Source organism: Talpa occidentalis, unplaced genomic scaffold, assembly GCF_014898055.3.
Source record: "Talpa occidentalis isolate TD23 unplaced genomic scaffold, MPIMG_talOcc4v2.1 talOcc4.15, whole genome shotgun sequence".
NCBI lineage: Eukaryota > Metazoa > Chordata > Mammalia > Eulipotyphla > Talpidae > Talpa > Talpa occidentalis.
This window is the reverse complement of record NW_023601543.1, coordinates 59,781,782-59,798,496: the sequence shown is the minus strand read 5'-3', so window position 1 is coordinate 59,798,496 and position 16,715 is coordinate 59,781,782. Positions and strand designations below refer to the sequence as shown.

The 16,715-nt window shown below is 33.1% G+C and overlaps 1 protein-coding gene across 1 annotated transcript in view; it reads left to right on the top strand.

Annotated features, from left to right (window-relative positions):
- KDM6A (lysine demethylase 6A) overlaps positions 1–16,715 on the top strand; it is a 183,099-nt gene that overhangs the window by 119,458 nt on the left and 46,926 nt on the right. Inside the window, 9 exon segments of the mRNA XM_037512496.2 lie at positions 1,514–1,607; positions 4,254–4,380; positions 9,135–9,233; positions 9,392–9,611; positions 10,172–10,306; positions 10,756–10,911; positions 11,468–11,563; positions 12,460–12,561; positions 13,202–13,597. Of these exon segments, the coding sequence (XP_037368393.1) occupies positions 1,514–1,607; positions 4,254–4,380; positions 9,135–9,233; positions 9,392–9,611; positions 10,172–10,306; positions 10,756–10,911; positions 11,468–11,563; positions 12,460–12,561; positions 13,202–13,597 (1,425 nt within the window).

Below are 16,715 nucleotides of genomic sequence, written 5' to 3'. Positions count from 1 at the left end.
AAAAATTTTCAAGTGTTTGGTAGTATGTTTTAACATTTGTTGAGTTAATTCCACAAAGTGATCTTCCCGAAAGATAAATCTGATCATATTACTTGAACTAATTTAGTGATAACTGTTGTCTTAGGATACAGTCTATAAACTTTAACATGGTTTAGGAAGGTCTTCATGAAGTTCTTTCTACTTGTCTGCACTTCTTGTCTAGCCTGCCTCTAGTTCCTCTGCACTTAAAACATGCTCTTTGTTCCTCTAGGAATTACCATAGTGTCGTGATACAAAATAGAATATGTTAGTTGTTTTCTGTATTCTTTGCTACCCTTTATTCCCAGCAGTTTGTGTGACTTGAATAACTTGGTCCTTATCCTTCACTAATTGTCTAATTGACCTTTTCATACCAGATTAATGTTTAGAGGGAACTAATTTAGCTGATGAGTAAGTTTGTGTTAATGACGATTAACTTCAATGGAAGGTTCTTTCAAATTTTCTCTTTGTTAACGTATAGTAATCATATGGCTCCTTATTTGTTTCCATATTTCTTTACTTACCTCATTTGATCACTGGAACAACTCTAGATAGAAAGATCAGACATCATTTCTGTTTAATGGATGTTGAAATGTAGTATGATTTGCCTGAGGTTCACATAACTATTTTTTTCTGTTTCTATCTGCTGGGTTTTTTTTTTTTGTTGTTGTTGTTGGTTTTTTTTTTTTTTTTAGAAAGATTTGTTTGTTAAGGTAGTTATGTACTATTAGTGATTGAATAAAAGCCACTTCAATCCATTGTTGTGCTGAGTATATTTTAAAAGTAATATTTCATTGTTTTCTTTTGTTGGCTTTTCCTTTTGTTTTGTAGAAGTTTTCTTAAGCTTTATGACTGTAGCAATAATGGGTTTTAGTCATTTTAGTATTTTGGGGGAGAGAACTGTGGGTACATAGTTTCATTTAGAAATCTGCCTATAGAACCTTAAGTATTATAAACATTGTTAGACTATTTAACTTTGGGAAGCATGATGTTTAAAATCATGTATTATAATTTCTTATGTAGGATATGTTAACTACTTTTCTACTTAACATTTTATAAAGCATTTTTGCTATGTGCTCTTGCCATATTAAGTGCTGGGGGATTTGGTGTTTTTAGGCAGACAGTGTAGGCACTTGGAGGTTAGAATACTTCTAGCTTCATCAGTGTTACTGAATAATTTTGAAATCATTGATGTTATTAAATAGTTTGAGACCATTTTCTTTATAACTCCGAGATTTGGCAAGTCTTAAAAGGTCATATTTTAATGATACTTTGTTATATTGAATGTTTTACCAGTATTAGGTACTCTGAAACATGGCCTATTAACCACAGCTGTCTAGTGCTCAGGGAACATTGAATAATGGAATTAGCACTTTTACTTTCAGTTGGTTTAAAAATATGCTAAAGTATCAGTATTGTTTAAATCTTAATATATGAGCTAGTTTTTTAAAGACATTAATATTTTTCTTTAAATCCCTTTATTTCTGCTCTTTAGAGGAAGTATCATTCTGCAAAGGAAGCTTATGAACAACTTTTGCAGACAGAAAATCTTTCTGCACAAGTAAAAGCAACTGTCTTACAACAGTTAGGTATGTAATAGTATACATTTAGTGTAAGTTTTTCTCTATATCCTTTTGCATATCATTGATGACAACTATATGGCTCATGTATTCTGTTCCATTTCCTTTATTTGCCCATATTTGATAGAGTTAATATGAACCCAGCATATTTCCACCCTCTGCTGAACACTGTCCACCTAACAATCCATCTCATTATAATTTTTCAGTGCAACTAGTTCTTTTAATTTCTTAAAATTATTCCCTGGTACTTAACTCTTGAAAGAGGGGGATTGAATACTTTTTTGGTGCTGGAGAGGATAAGTCATTTGCCTAAAGTCACTTAGTGATGGGTGAGCTTGCTTTCATAATTTACTTGACAATATTAACTGAAATATCTAAAGATTGTAGAACATCTAACCCTATAGTTTCTATAAGCATGTGACTCTATTTCAAGTTTGAAGATGAAAGAATCTAGCCAGTTAGGTGTAATGTATCACTATCACCAAGAAGACAGTGATCAAGTGTTCTCAAACATTTAATTTTGTTACTATTTACTGAGTCAACTTTCTTATCTTTATTTGATACTTCTGTGGGGTTTTTGTTGTTTGTTTTTTACTTTTTTCATCTTTTTTTAGTCTGGGCAATTATTAATTTTAACCCAGTGCTATAATATGACTTTTTATAATAAGACTATTTTTAGTATAATTTTAAAATCCTGTATGGTTAGATTTTACCACTTTATGGCAGTAATGCATATCATGATTAATTATATAAAATAAGCAAATTGCCTTATCTAATGTTTTTTTAAAATTTAATTCCTGGTTAGAGTTTTACTTGCGTTATCCATCCTTGTAAAAATTGTGGAAGTATTTGTTTTTATTCAATTACATGTAGTGTTTTAGTAATTGAATTTGAATCTTTAACATACTTATGAGTATAAAAAGATGTATTCTTAAGTAAAAAGAACAGTCGTACATCTTTAGAATAGGCAGTTTATTCCTTCAACTATTATATGAGTATGAATTTTTTTTATCCACACTATAATTTAGCTTTTAGGCATTTTAGCTATAATGAAGAATGTGTCAGTAACAAAAATGCATACACCTTTTAAATTTAAGAAAGGTTTGAAAAACGTTTTTAATATCTGAATTTGCCCTCTTTGGCTTTGGCTTACCAAATTTCAGAGTGTGTAAATAAACTTTTCCTGGTTTTAAAAGAAAAAATACTTACCCTAATTAAGTCCAGTTTTTGTCTGCATATCAATCCTTCCTACTTGCCAGGCAGTGCTGCTTAAGCAGCTCCTTTTAGAACCTGTTGCTCCAGGTCTTGTTCTTACTAGTAATAGCAGTAGAGATAAGGGAGGAAGAGATGAATAAACATGTGATTGACTTATATTTTCATACAACATGGTAACTCAATTATCTCAAAATATCTTTTGGAACACATCAACTATAATGAATGTCAGAAAATAAGAATCCTTGTTTGTTATATATTTAATGGACTATACACAAAAAGCGAGCTGATTTTAATGCACTTGGATGGATCCATAACTGAAGTTGATTCCCTGGCAATTTGAACCAAACTGTTTTTGTGTATCTTGAAAGTTTAGAATACACTATTCTGTGATCCCATCTTTTGATTACGGCATATAGCCACCTAGCATTTATTTATAGTGAAAATTGTGTGAGTTTGAGGTATACATGATTACTGCAGTCAAGATAATCAACAAATCAGACTCCTTACATAGTTACATTTGTTTTTGTGTATAATGAGAACATCTGAAATGTACTGGCTTAAGCAAATTTCCAGTGTATATATTATAGTGTTATTAACTGTAGTTACCACATATACATTAGCTTTCTAGAATTACATATCCTAGTTAACTGCAATTTTATACCTTTTGACCAACATATCCTGCATTTTCCACCTCCGCAATCCCAGTAATCACTGCTCCTCTTTGATTACATGTATATGGCATTTTCAGATTCCACATACATGTGACATTATGCAGTATCTAAATTTTATTACTAAACATTTCTGGCAACCCATTTTGTACCATTCTTATTTACACCATTTGAATATATTTTTCAGATGGACTTTTTTACTTGTTTTTATTTTATATAAATAGTTTTATATTTAATAAAATATAATATTTAATAGCTTTTATTTTATATAAACTATGTGTGGCCATTGGCAATAAGACAGGGATATATATGTGTTTTAATCCCAACTGTAATAAATAATTTGATTATATAGCCTTGTATCACTTTCTTTGGATTAATAGACAATCTTGGAGCTTCTTAAAATGCATATAAATTTTTACATGCATCAGTGAATAAAATTTGATATTATTTTATTCTTTATAACTTGGAAATACTTAAAACACCAACATTAGAAAAGAGGAACTACAGTTTATAATCTCCTGTGTTAGGTCAGTGCTTGAAATAATTTTAATTTCTCATGAATATGAGAAAATCATAGCTTTTTTACTGTACCTTCCTTTCAGAAACAGACTTTCTTCTGTCCACTATTGGCGGTTGCCAGTTTTGGGTGTACTCCAAACTAAATGAACACATTGACTGAAGAGTATTACTTTTACTTGTGTGTTTTCTACTGTATATTCTTTAAAATAGAATGATTGTCATTTATGTAAGTATTTTTAATCATTTACTGTAGGTTGGATGCATCATACTGTGGATCTCCTGGGAGATAAAGCCACCAAGGAAAGCTATGCTATTCAGTATCTCCAAAAATCCTTGGAAGCAGATCCTAATTCTGGCCAGTCCTGGTATTTCCTTGGAAGGTGAGACTGATCAGACAGTTAAGTTTTGCTTTTGTTTATTCTAGCTAAGAGATTTGAATTATGATCTAAACTGTTAATTTATATTTGTAACTTGATCAGGTTATTTTCTCTTTTAAGTATAAGAGATTTCTGAAAGTTAAAAAATAAAAGAAAGCTTTGAATGCTATAGCTTTCTCACAGCATAATCTGGTATACCAGGGCATTTGTCATTTTGCTTATTGAATTTTCATTTGACTTGAATTATTTCTGGCTTTTAAAAAGTCATGTCAGTAATTCTTCATTTATTTGAATGCCTTTCTGATTTCTACTATTTTCTCTATCTACTTAAGAGGACAGAGAATCAGCTTGTCATTCTGCCTGGTGACTACCATTAGCCAAATGCAACTTTGGTATTTATAACTTCGATCAATGATACATACCTTAGAATGGACCTATTAATTTAATAGTTGATCTCAAATCACAGCTCTACTTGAAATCTCACAGTGAGAAAGTGGATACATTATTTTTGGATTTGTTGGAAAGGAGAAGTGACATATAGTGAAAATAATGGAAATGATTTCCTTTTCTCTATATTTTGAATGTCTGAATTATGCTTATTATCTGACATATACCTGATATGTACATATCTGGTAGATCCTACTTTGGGGACATCATCAGATTGTATTTTGGTTCCTGACTGATTTTAACTTGAATGGTATGGTGGAAAGATCAGCGTTCTAGAAAACTCAAGTCTTGTCTAGGTTCACTGTTTTTAGAATCATGAATGGTATAGTTAAATTTTATTTTATTGAGACTTCAATTTTATTTTAACCTGTTGGATAAAAGGATTGTATTAGATCAGTGATTCTCAATAGGGGGTTCTTTTACCCCACTGGGGATATTTCATAATGCCTGGAGACATTTTAGTTATCACAACTGTGGGAAATGCTATTGGCATTTAGTGCCATAAATATCTTACAATGCTGATAAACATCTTATAATGCACAAGATAAACTACCACAACAAAAGATTACCTGATCTAAAATATTAGTAGAGTGTACAAAAATTGACTAGAAAGATGCCTATTTTTAGCAAGAATTTTCTAGTCCCTTCCCAGGCTTACAAAAATCATCATTTTGGGTTGCTTTTAATAAAGCTTGAGAGACCAAGACTGGCCTTTCCTTTCATTAAAGATCTTTGGGAGCAGAACCTGTATCTTACTATCTTTGTAGCTTCTTGTCTTGCACAGTGGCTAGTCTGTATATGAAATACACAGCAAACTAAACACCATTTGCATTTGGAGCTAGCACCATTAGTGTTAGGCCGCGGGAAGCTTCATAGTGACTGGAAAGGAGATCTAGTTCTGGGAAGTAGGGCTTTCTAGTCGTTGCCTCTGGTGTTAACATTTATATATGAAACTTCCTTTAAATGTAGATTAAAAGGAATACCAGAAAGTGTTTTCCTTTTGACCTAAGAAAAAGAATAGTAGTTTAATTAAACAATATAATGTGTGCATGTCTTTTTAAAAAAATTCTAGGTATGTAAAATTAATTCATAATGAAACATTTTAATTGCTATTATAGTAATGCTTTAATTTTCAGCTCAGTGAGCAGTGTTCCAGTTTCTTTTCTTTCAGCAAATTTATTTTACATTTTAAACCATTGACACATTTTAATTGAATATTTGGTTGAAACTTTACAAATATATAACATATTTTACTGACTTCTCAATAAAAGATATTTACCACAATTTGATTTGTTTGGGGGTTCAAGATTATATTAGACGTACATCATTTCTTATATGTAATAATGAGTTCTGTTTTAGACTTTTTGTTGATGCTTACTTCTTAATCCCATTTTATTGCCTTCTGATGTATTACTTCTAATCTGTTTTCTTGTGAGAAGATTTTTGTAAACATTGTGTTTTAGAAGTTATTAACGCTCTGAATGAAGACCTCAAGTGTCAGTAAGCAACTTTGGGATTTGACGACCCTAATATTTCTGAGGCTTTTTATTACTTACCTCTGCATTCAGGTCTGTGTTGAAGATTGAACTTGCTCAAAAGTTGGCATGTGTATATCACAATGAAAATGTAATGTGAATGCTGTATTACTAGCACTAGTCATTGACTGTTATTACAGAACTTCTAGAATATCAGAACTGGGATGGGCCAAGATGGTTACTTAATTAACTCTGTAAACCCTGTCATTTGGTTATGTAGAAAGTGAGTTCAGAGGAGTAAAATGTTTTGTCCAAGGCCACAGTCATACAGGTAATTCACATCAGAGCAGGGACTAGATCCCAGCATCACCCAGTGCTTTTTTAAATTACACAAAGTTGTCTCAGAGAGGAACTTAAGTTTGGTTAGAGGAAAACTGGTTGGTGGTTGGACTGGGGGATCTGTATTTGGGCACATTGATAAAAGTAAAATTTTACTGTGAAGCATATGATATGGGGTATGAAAACATTGGTTTTAGAAATTGCTGCTTATAACCCCCAGGGCTCTACAGGGGGATGGCAGCAATGAAATATTTTGCCACGCAAACACACAAAAAAATAATTAATGCTTATACCTCCGAGAGATTAGATAAACTTGACTATATATTTGAGATTTGACTTTGATTTGAAAACAACCATTAGCTTGTTTTCTGCTCTTAAACATTCCCCCTTCTCGTGTCTGTCCTGTTTGGCATTGTTAATGACCTCTTGGCATGAATTCTCCTTTCACAAAACAGCAGATCACTCTTGACATTGCCTTCTCTGTTTCAGTCACTGGTATTACTTACATTGCCTAATCCACAGGATTAGTGATCCCTTAAATTCACTTTTACTTCTCATTTGTAGGAGTCCTGTGTTCTTATAGAACTTCTTCCTTATGGATGAATTCCAGATCTAGATTTCTATGCTTCAGAGTATTAAACATCAGACCACATCTCCTTTTTTTTTTTGGTGGGACCCTCGCCAGTGGCCAGGGATTGAACTGGCGCTCCAGAGGCTGCAGGCAGCCTTGCAACCCAGCTCTCAACTGCTGTGCCACCAGGGGAGGCCCACATCTCCTATTCTTTGACCTGTTTTACCTATTTTAATATCCCTATCTCTTGTCAAAAGTGAGCATATTTCGAACCTCACTCTTCATAGTCTCTCCCAAGCAAGCTATTTCCTTTTATTTGTTACCAGTGACGTTTACCACTTTTTCCTATTTAATTAGACTTAAAAACTAAGTTATAACACCCTCCTCAATTCCCATGATATCTAATTAAATCAGTCACAAAGTCCTTATCAATCTTTTGGTTTATTGTTTCTCATTTTCTCATTCTTACTACTTCGATTATTTTCACCCAAAGTTTGGCCTGTTCCAAACCAGTGAGTATAGGCACCTTTTTTTTTTTAAAAAAAAAAAAAACAACGGTCCTTAATTTATTTTCTGTTTATTCTGTATATTGTTAGCAGTTTAATATTTCTATAAAGTCCTTTCCTTGGAGCATTTTCTTCATTAGAAAAACAAACTTCAATATATTCTTGCACTGGGTTTAAAATTTTCTCATTTTGTATCTGTGCTATCTAATGTAGATAAGGTTTTGATTACAGTTTAAACAGCATTTTGAAACACCTTCTCTCATCTTCTCTGCCTTAATCAGTGGTTCCCAGACTTTTGTGTTACATGAATTAGTAAGGTTTCAAGTAATAAAAATGAGGATCAAAATACAGTATTCGGCAAGTATAGACAATTAAAAGTCTTTTTGCTGTTTACTCTTAGCTGATCATATTCCAAAATAAGTCAATAATGATACAAATTTTAATTAGTTTAATGGAAGATTTATGTATGTATGCATGTATACGTTTTTCCATTTTGTTAGCTTTGCCAAATTGTCGTATACTGGCTGGTAATTGGGAATCACTGATCTAAACATATTCAAATTCTTTACTCTTATCCTTCCCTTTCTTACTGTTCCTAAATCCTATGGTGTAGATAGTGGTCTCTGCTACCCTAAATTCTCAAACCATTTGTGCTAGCCATTTGATATGGCATTATGACATTTATGTGTCTTTACTCCTCAGCTAAAATTGCAAGCTCCTTGTCGACTGGGACTGGGTTTTGTTTTTTGGGTTTTTCCTCTTCTCTCAGAGCCAAGCACTAAGAAGATAATTTTTGTATTTCTAATTTTAGCTGCTGTTCTTTGTGTCCATGGGTACATCTGCATTAAGAAAATGGCAGGTTCTTGATACTTAATTGTACCTTGCTACCCTTACTACTCATGAAATGTTGCACTTACCCTATTTTATTTATTATTTTTGGTAATGAAATTAACTGTATGTTATGTTTATATTTTTATGAATTAAATAGTGTTTGCCCTCGTCATTATTTAGGAAAGGAGAGTTGAAATCTGATTCAGCAAATCTTACCAACACGGGATGTTTTTCTTGGTTTCCAACTGTATATTCTTCGAAAACCGGAGATCAAGCTGTATAAAATAGTGTGTGTATGCGCGTGCATGCGCGCTGCACACATACACTACTTTCAATATTACATTGAAATGATAATGGCCTTTAATTCAAACAGTGTTCATGAATGTAGCATGTTTTAGCACTTGTCATTTTATAATATGGTTTACTGAAGGGTTCATTGTAATGTACATTATAGTCAATATACATACACATAAATAGGTTATTAAGTTTATTTTTTTGCTTGGATATGTAGTCCATCCTTTCAGCAAATTAATGAATTAATTATTCGATATTAATGAAATTTTCTTAATTTTTCCCTCCCCCTCTCAGGTGCTATTCAAGTATTGGGAAAGTTCAGGATGCCTTTATATCTTACAGGCAGTCTATCGATAAATCAGAAGCAAGTGCAGATACATGGTGTTCGATAGGGTAAGACTTTCTATAAAAATAATGGTATTATAAGTAATAACACAAAGATGTTGCATTGCGTCATTTAATATTTTTCATGGTTTATATTATGTTACAAAGTTAAGTAGTTCTTCTTAGTCAGTGTTTTTTTTCCCTCCCCCCTTAATTTCTCTTTCCAGCGTGCTATATCAGCAGCAAAATCAGCCTATGGATGCTTTACAGGCCTACATTTGTGCTGTACAATTGGACCATGGCCATGCTGCAGCCTGGATGGACCTAGGCACACTCTACGAATCCTGCAACCAGCCTCAGGATGCCATTAAATGCTACTTAAATGCAACAAGAAGCAAAAGTTGTAGTAATACCTCTGCACTTGCAGCACGAATTAAGTATTTACAGGTAAAATTTTAAATAGCAGTTTTTTAAAGGCACATGTTTCCCTAGTACACTCAGGCAGGAGGAGGGTGGCTGGAAAGTTTGTCTAGTTGTGTTTTGATGTCTATAATTTGTTTTCATATTTTGTAAACATACCATAGCTTGTAATATTATTTTACTTTTCATTTTAAGTAAGATATGCAATATTTTAAAAGATGCTCTTTTGCACATTTAATCTGTTGATGTATATTAATTTACATAATTTCTTTCTATGTGCTGTCTGCATTTTTAAGTTGTCATAGCATTTTAGAGAAAAGAACACAAACATTGTCTTTCACTCTTGCTTGGAGTTTCATGAGAAGACAGCTTTGAGAACTCTGAAAACAGAGCTCAGCTTTATTTTAATTCTCACAAAGGTTTATATTCTGGTTACCCTCCTTATACTTACTATCTTTCTGAAACCCCAAATTAAGAATCTATTTTCTTTTAAAAACAATTAGTTATAGCATTTAGGAAGATTTAGTGGACTTTCTCTTACTCAAGTAGGCTTGTGTTAAATTTGCTTTTTACATAATTTTTCCTAGGCTCAGTTGTGTAACCTTCCACAAGGTAGTCTACAGAATAAAAATAAATTACTTCCTAGTATTGAGGAGGCGTGGAGCCTACCAATCCCCGCAGAGCTTACCTCCAGGCAGGGTGCCATGAACACAGCACAGCAGGTGAGAAGTTGGGTTATGTTCTGCAGGTGCCCAGCTTTAAGGGTTCTTTTCAAAATCTGTAGTGGTCAAGCATATTTTACTAAGCACAGAAGGCTTTTATTAATGAAAAGCCTTTTGATTTAATTGTGAAGGGAATTTAGATCAAAATGAAACTCCCTCTGATATGGGAAGAAAGTTGGGGTGCCAATTTAGAACCTTTGTGCATTTTTGTGAATTTGAAGATTTATTAAAATGATGCTACGGTGATTTATTTGATTTTTAAAGCGAGTTTTTCAAAGGAAGGTACACATTCCTCCATTAATGATTCATTTGATTTTGATTTTCAATAATTGCAATCAGCGATGTCCACATAGATTTGAAAAGTATGCAGCTTGTCAAGTTTTATAATTTGAAGGAATGAATTAAGAATATATAGAACCCTATTTTTGTCTTCCTTCTGTGATTCTTAGGCATGTAAACCTCATCATCCAAATACTGAACCTGTATTAGGCCTCAGTCAAACACCAATTTCACAGCAATCCTTGCCACTACACATGATTCCTTCTAGCCAAGTAGATGACCTGTCCAGTCCTGCCAAGAGGAAAAGAACATCTAGTCCAACAAAGGTATATATTTTAGAGAAATAGAAAATTCCAGTCAAAAAAAGAAACTCACAACTGCCCTGAACTTGTGCAGTTTGAACATCTCTTGTCCTTTATTTTAAACCTGTGGACATCAAAGAGTGAAAGGTTTGAGTTTTTCCATCCCAGTTCTTAGCATCATATTAAATATAAAATGTAGGAATAAATTTGCATTCATCAATTCATTTTATTCATCTCCCTGCCTTTAAGATCTCAACACACTTTCATCATCACTTTCTACTGACATTGAAATAAATTTAATGTTGGATCTAGTGGCCAGTGTGGTGTTTAGGTTAGCCATTGGGCCATAGTTTAGGGGTGGGCCTTTGTGGGTGGCTTAATGAAGAATCAATGTTTTTTTAATTTATGATTTTCTGAATTTATTATGCATGTAAAATTATTTTTAAAAGAATTTGATGTCATGACATCTTTCTTATTTGTAAATATTTCAATTCATAGTCATTTGGTCTCCATTAGTCATTATTGTTAACTACAGATTTAACTAAATATTCTTTAATTTTCTTTAATCAATTTTCCTCAGAACACTGTTGATAATTGGAGTAGTGGCCATGCAGTGTCACATCCTCCAGTACAGCAACAAGCTCATTCATGGTGTTTGACACCACAGAAATTACAGGTATGTAATATATACTTTTGACAGATTGCCTTTTCTATTAAATAAGAGTAGAGATATAGTAAGCTATAAGATTTTAAGTATTTTAAAGTTGAATTGCAGTGGTTTCAACTGATATGCATGAGTAAAATGAACCCACATTTACCAGGGTATAGAATTCATCCTTGATTTTCACTATTCTTTTTTAAAAACAGGTAATATATTGACATGGTTCAAAGCACATAAGTATGAACATAGGGCGTAAAGAGTAAATTCTCCTTCTAACTCTTGTTCCTACCCGCTCAGTTCCGCTTCTAAGAGACAGCTAGTATTACTTATTTACTATCTTTGCAGAGCTGTGTCATGCATATGCAGGCAAATATGCATCTCCCTTGTCTTACTATTTTTCTCCCTTTTTACGCAAAGGGTGAAATACTACCATTAACAATGTATTTTATAGACCTTTCCATGTCAGTATATAAAGAGCTTCCTTATTCTTTTATGGCTGCAGCATATTTCTTTATGTAGATGTTATATCTTTATTTAAGCATATCACTAACTTTAAATAGCCAGGTTATCTTCATACTTTTCCTATTAGAAGGAGTATTACTTTAAGTATTCTTGTCATAATGCATTTTAAGCTTAAAGAGCTTTCTCTGAATACTGAAAAGTACTGTATTAATGAGCAAAATTTCTTGTCCATTTATCTCAAAGCTTAACATTACAGTAAACCTTTAGTTCTTAACTTTCTCAAACTTCTTAAAGAACCTCATCTTGGGGTTGATTGTAATAGGTCAAAAATCAGTCTCTTTGACTAGATAACTATTCTGTTTATCTAGTCATTTCAGGGAAAGGTTACTTAGAATACTGAGTTTGTTTCTTAGATACATCTTTGACTGTATTTTCCTTTCTTCTTCTAGCACTTGGAACAGCTACGTGCAAATAGAAATAATTTAAATCCAGCACAGAAACTGATGCTGGAACAGCTGGAAAATCAGTTTGTCTTAATGCAACAACACCAAGTGTGTATAGCATTTTTGCCCTTAAAATTTATTAGTATTTATAGTATTTATAGTGTTAGTATTGATTATTTTTAGTGATTGGAACATCATTTTAGGGCATCTTCATGCCCATTTCCACTGTTTACCAGTGTTTGGTGAAATTTAGTAATCTGTGCTTCTTTAAATACTAATAATGGACAGATAATTTTAAACACAAGACTTGACATTTTATTTATTGCATACTATTTTACATATTTTAAAGGATTCATTAGTAAACTATCTTAAACTGAGGTGTGGGGTTTTTTAGGACTTGTTTACTTTGGAGGATCTGGATTATAAATGTAGTGGAATTAAATTTTGAGATCCCCTATTTTGTGATTAGGGAAAAAACTTACACATTCCAGAGGTATTTTCCACTGCTTGCTTTACTAAAGATATTTTTCTTAAATAAAACAGATTTCTGCTTTTCAGAGAAAGCTTATCTAAAACAATTTTTTGTTTTTAGAGTGTGTGTGTGTGTGTGTGTGTGTGTGTGTGTCTAACCTATAGAAATCAAATGTTAGGGTAAACGCAAAGATTATCAAGTTATACAACTTCATATTCTAATTATCTCCCTATGGTTCATACAAGCAACATTTATTTTTCTTTTGTTTTTCTACAGATGAGACAAACAGGAGTTGCACAGGTACGATCTACTGGAATTCCTAATGGGCCAACAGCTGACTCATCACTGCCTACAAACTCAGTCTCTGGTCAGCAGCCACAACTTGCTCTGACCAGAATGCCTAGTGTCTCTCAGCCTGGAGTCCGCCCTGCCTGCCCTGGGCAGCCTTTGGCCAATGGACCCTTTTCTGCAGGCCATGTTCCTTGTAGCACATCAAGAACGCTGGGAAGTACAGACACTATTTTGATAGGCAATAATCACATAACAGGAAGTGGAAGTAATGGAAACGTGCCTTACCTGCAGCGAAACGCACTCACTCTACCTCATAACCGCACAAACCTGACCAGCAACGCAGAGGAGCCGTGGAAAAACCAACTATCTAACTCCACTCAGGTAATAGAAGGATTACCTGCCTTGTTAGCCTCTCATATTATAGTTTTCTTTATTTAGTTTTATGCAATTTAAAAGAAAAATTTTGAGGAATTGTTTTGATAAGCATTGTATAGTATTACAATGTTATTTCCACATTATAACTCAGTGTGTGTGTGTGTGTATATGTATATGAATATAATCTTTCCCATTATAAAATGTATACATATATCCCTATACATAATATCTATCTTAGAAATTTCCAAAGGGAAAAGAAAATAAATCATATAACCCCTCTGCCACTAAGCGCACTGTTAGTTTACAGTGACCTCATAAGCATTTATGTAATGTTATTTTAGCATATATGTGTGTATTTACATGCTAGGTGGTAGGTATTCGCTCTGGTGGGAGTAAAAGACCATTAAAGAAGTAGTTGTCATAAATTAATAGGAAGTGTGACTTTGGTGGAAAAGTATTATCAGAGTACCTGGGAGGGAACATAAGATATTAGAATCTCTAGAAATTAGAGAATTTGGGAGGGGAGAGAGCTGGTAAAATGTGCCTAGAGTATAGATGATAAAGTGGGGAGCGTGAAATAGAAAGCTGAAGGGAGATAAAGTAAGTTGCTTACTTTTTCTTGAAGATAAAATGGAGCCTCTAAAGTTTTCAAAAGAGTGTACTAGATTTCACAAACATTTTATCAAAGATATATGCATATTTTACTCAATTGTTCATTGTTAGACATTTAACTTTCGAGTTTTTACTTCTGAATATTTGTATTGTTTCTATGGAGTGGACTCTCCATTGTGGAACTGAAGGGTCAAAAAATTGAGCAATAAAAAGAATGTTGTCAGTACCTATTGCCAAATTACATGTAGTTTTATTAGTCTGCTATAAGAAACGTTTGTCTTACTGCTAGTAGTCTATATTATTGGGAAAACTGAGGAGTTTTTTTCCTAAGCCTTTTAAGTTTATTCTTGAAGTATTAATGACGGGACCATCTCTTCTAGAACGATTAGTTGTTTATTCTTAAAGGAATGTTGAGCATTTTCTTTGTCCATGTTCTATTTGAGGTTTTAGGGATAAATCAACAAAGAAAACACTCTAAAATGTCTTACTTCATGTAGATAAACAGACAGTAAGCTAATAAGCATTACATATAGAATATGAGGTAATGATGTGATTTGTTGTATGGAAAGATATATTTGAAAGGGGAGCTGGAACATAGTAGAGATGGTGGTAGAGGAGTTGCAAATATAAATAAGGCTTAGGGAAGACTTCTTAAAGATGACATTTGAATAAAGGCCTGAAAAAGTTGCAGAAGTGAGCCTTGAAGATATTTGTCATAGGAATGTTCCCTGTCCTGGGGAAAGTAAGAGGCAGTGGGTTCTAAGGAAAGGGAGTGTATGTTGCAAGTTTGGAGAAAATCAAGGTGTCAGGAGTGGGTGAGCAGGGTGAGCAGACCACAAGAGCAGAGGTAGATCTGGTCACATTGGAAACAGACTGGCAGATCATTTTCAGCCTTGTAGGACATTTAAGGATGTTGGATTTGATTCTGAGTTAAATGGGAAACTACTGGGGGCCTTGAACAGTGGTGTGATGTGAAAAAAAAATTTCAGCTGAGGGAAAGGTAATGGGGAGAAATTCAGTAGAGAGGGAGAAATTGACACAAGAGAAAGAGGAGAGAATTTTTAGAGTGAGAGGATGGGATTATTGGGGGTGGGATTTTTATATCTTCAAACATAAATGGTTAACATGAGACTTATATTAGAGTGCGTACAGTGCTAAGGTGTAATTGGCAGTTAATAAATGAGAATCTTTGTTATGGTACTAAAATAGGATTCTGTTATCCTTTTTGATTACACCTAATTCCCTGACTTTCTTAGTTGCTGGTGTTTTCAGATATATTCTCTTAACCTTATTTTAGAAATTTGTTGTCCTTTAAAAACATAATTCTAATGAAAGGAAATACTCAGTTTGCAGGCCTTGAGGCCTCAGTACTTGACTGAATAGTAGTAGAGAGCCACAGGTCCCTCAAGGTCAGTGTCCTGCTAAAGTTGGGAAAGTTTAAAAAATGCTGTTGAATAGATTCAAGGTCAAAAGCTTCCCAAGTGAATTTACTGCATCATCACTACAGTTTGGGAGTCTTTATCTCTGGTGTTAATATTATAGGCCCTAAAGAGGCTTCTTCAATATTTTCTTGTGTCAACCTCAAATGTTTTTCTCAAGTTGTAATGAAAACTGGACCATTGATAGACTTGTATGGTGTATTTGCCTTTTAGTTTTTGATGCTGGCAGGAATTACAGAGATGTTTATTGATGTATTATTATAGTTTTGAAGAACTTATTCAAAGGTACCACTTAATATATAAAAGTAAGATTATATGGACTACAGATGCTTTTCAGCAAGTACACTAAAGAATTTATAGCTTAAAATACCTTGACTTGCAGATAGAGAAGATTAAATAAAATGGCTCCTTTTTTACTTATCTGCATATTATAATCAGTGTAACTTGTTAAATAATTAGCATCTGAGTTAATATTTGATGATAGATGAGATTTTTGACTCACCTATTCACACTCCTTGGTTAACATTTTATTACTGATATATTTATAATCCATATTTTTACTTATGAAAAAGTTTCATATAACTTAGATGTTTTGTCCTTCAACTTCTGTGATTTAACTCGTAGTTGCTTATTTAATCTTTAAAAGAAAATTGCACTCCTTTGCATGTGTTCCAACTTTTCATGAATCTGGTTTTTTAAATAAGTTCTTTGACTAGAAACATACCATTAATTCAAGATTTTTAGTTTTATAGACTGGTTTTACAGACATGTTTGCTGGTTTTAACTAGATGATTAAATTCAGTCTGTAGCATATGAATGCCTTATCAGTCAAATTATTAACTCCTTTTATTTTATTACCAACACTTAACTTGCAGCGAAAGTCAAAAATGCTTCTAGTAACCTAGCTACTTAAGTATCCTCAGCTTGAAATAAAGCAATCCTAAAATTTTTCTTGAGGGAGGGGAGCATCTATTATTGGGAATGTAATTTAAAAATATGTTAATATTGAATTATAATAATGTGTAAATCCCACACTGGTTACTGGTTTTGATGTTCTGAAATTGTAATTTAGG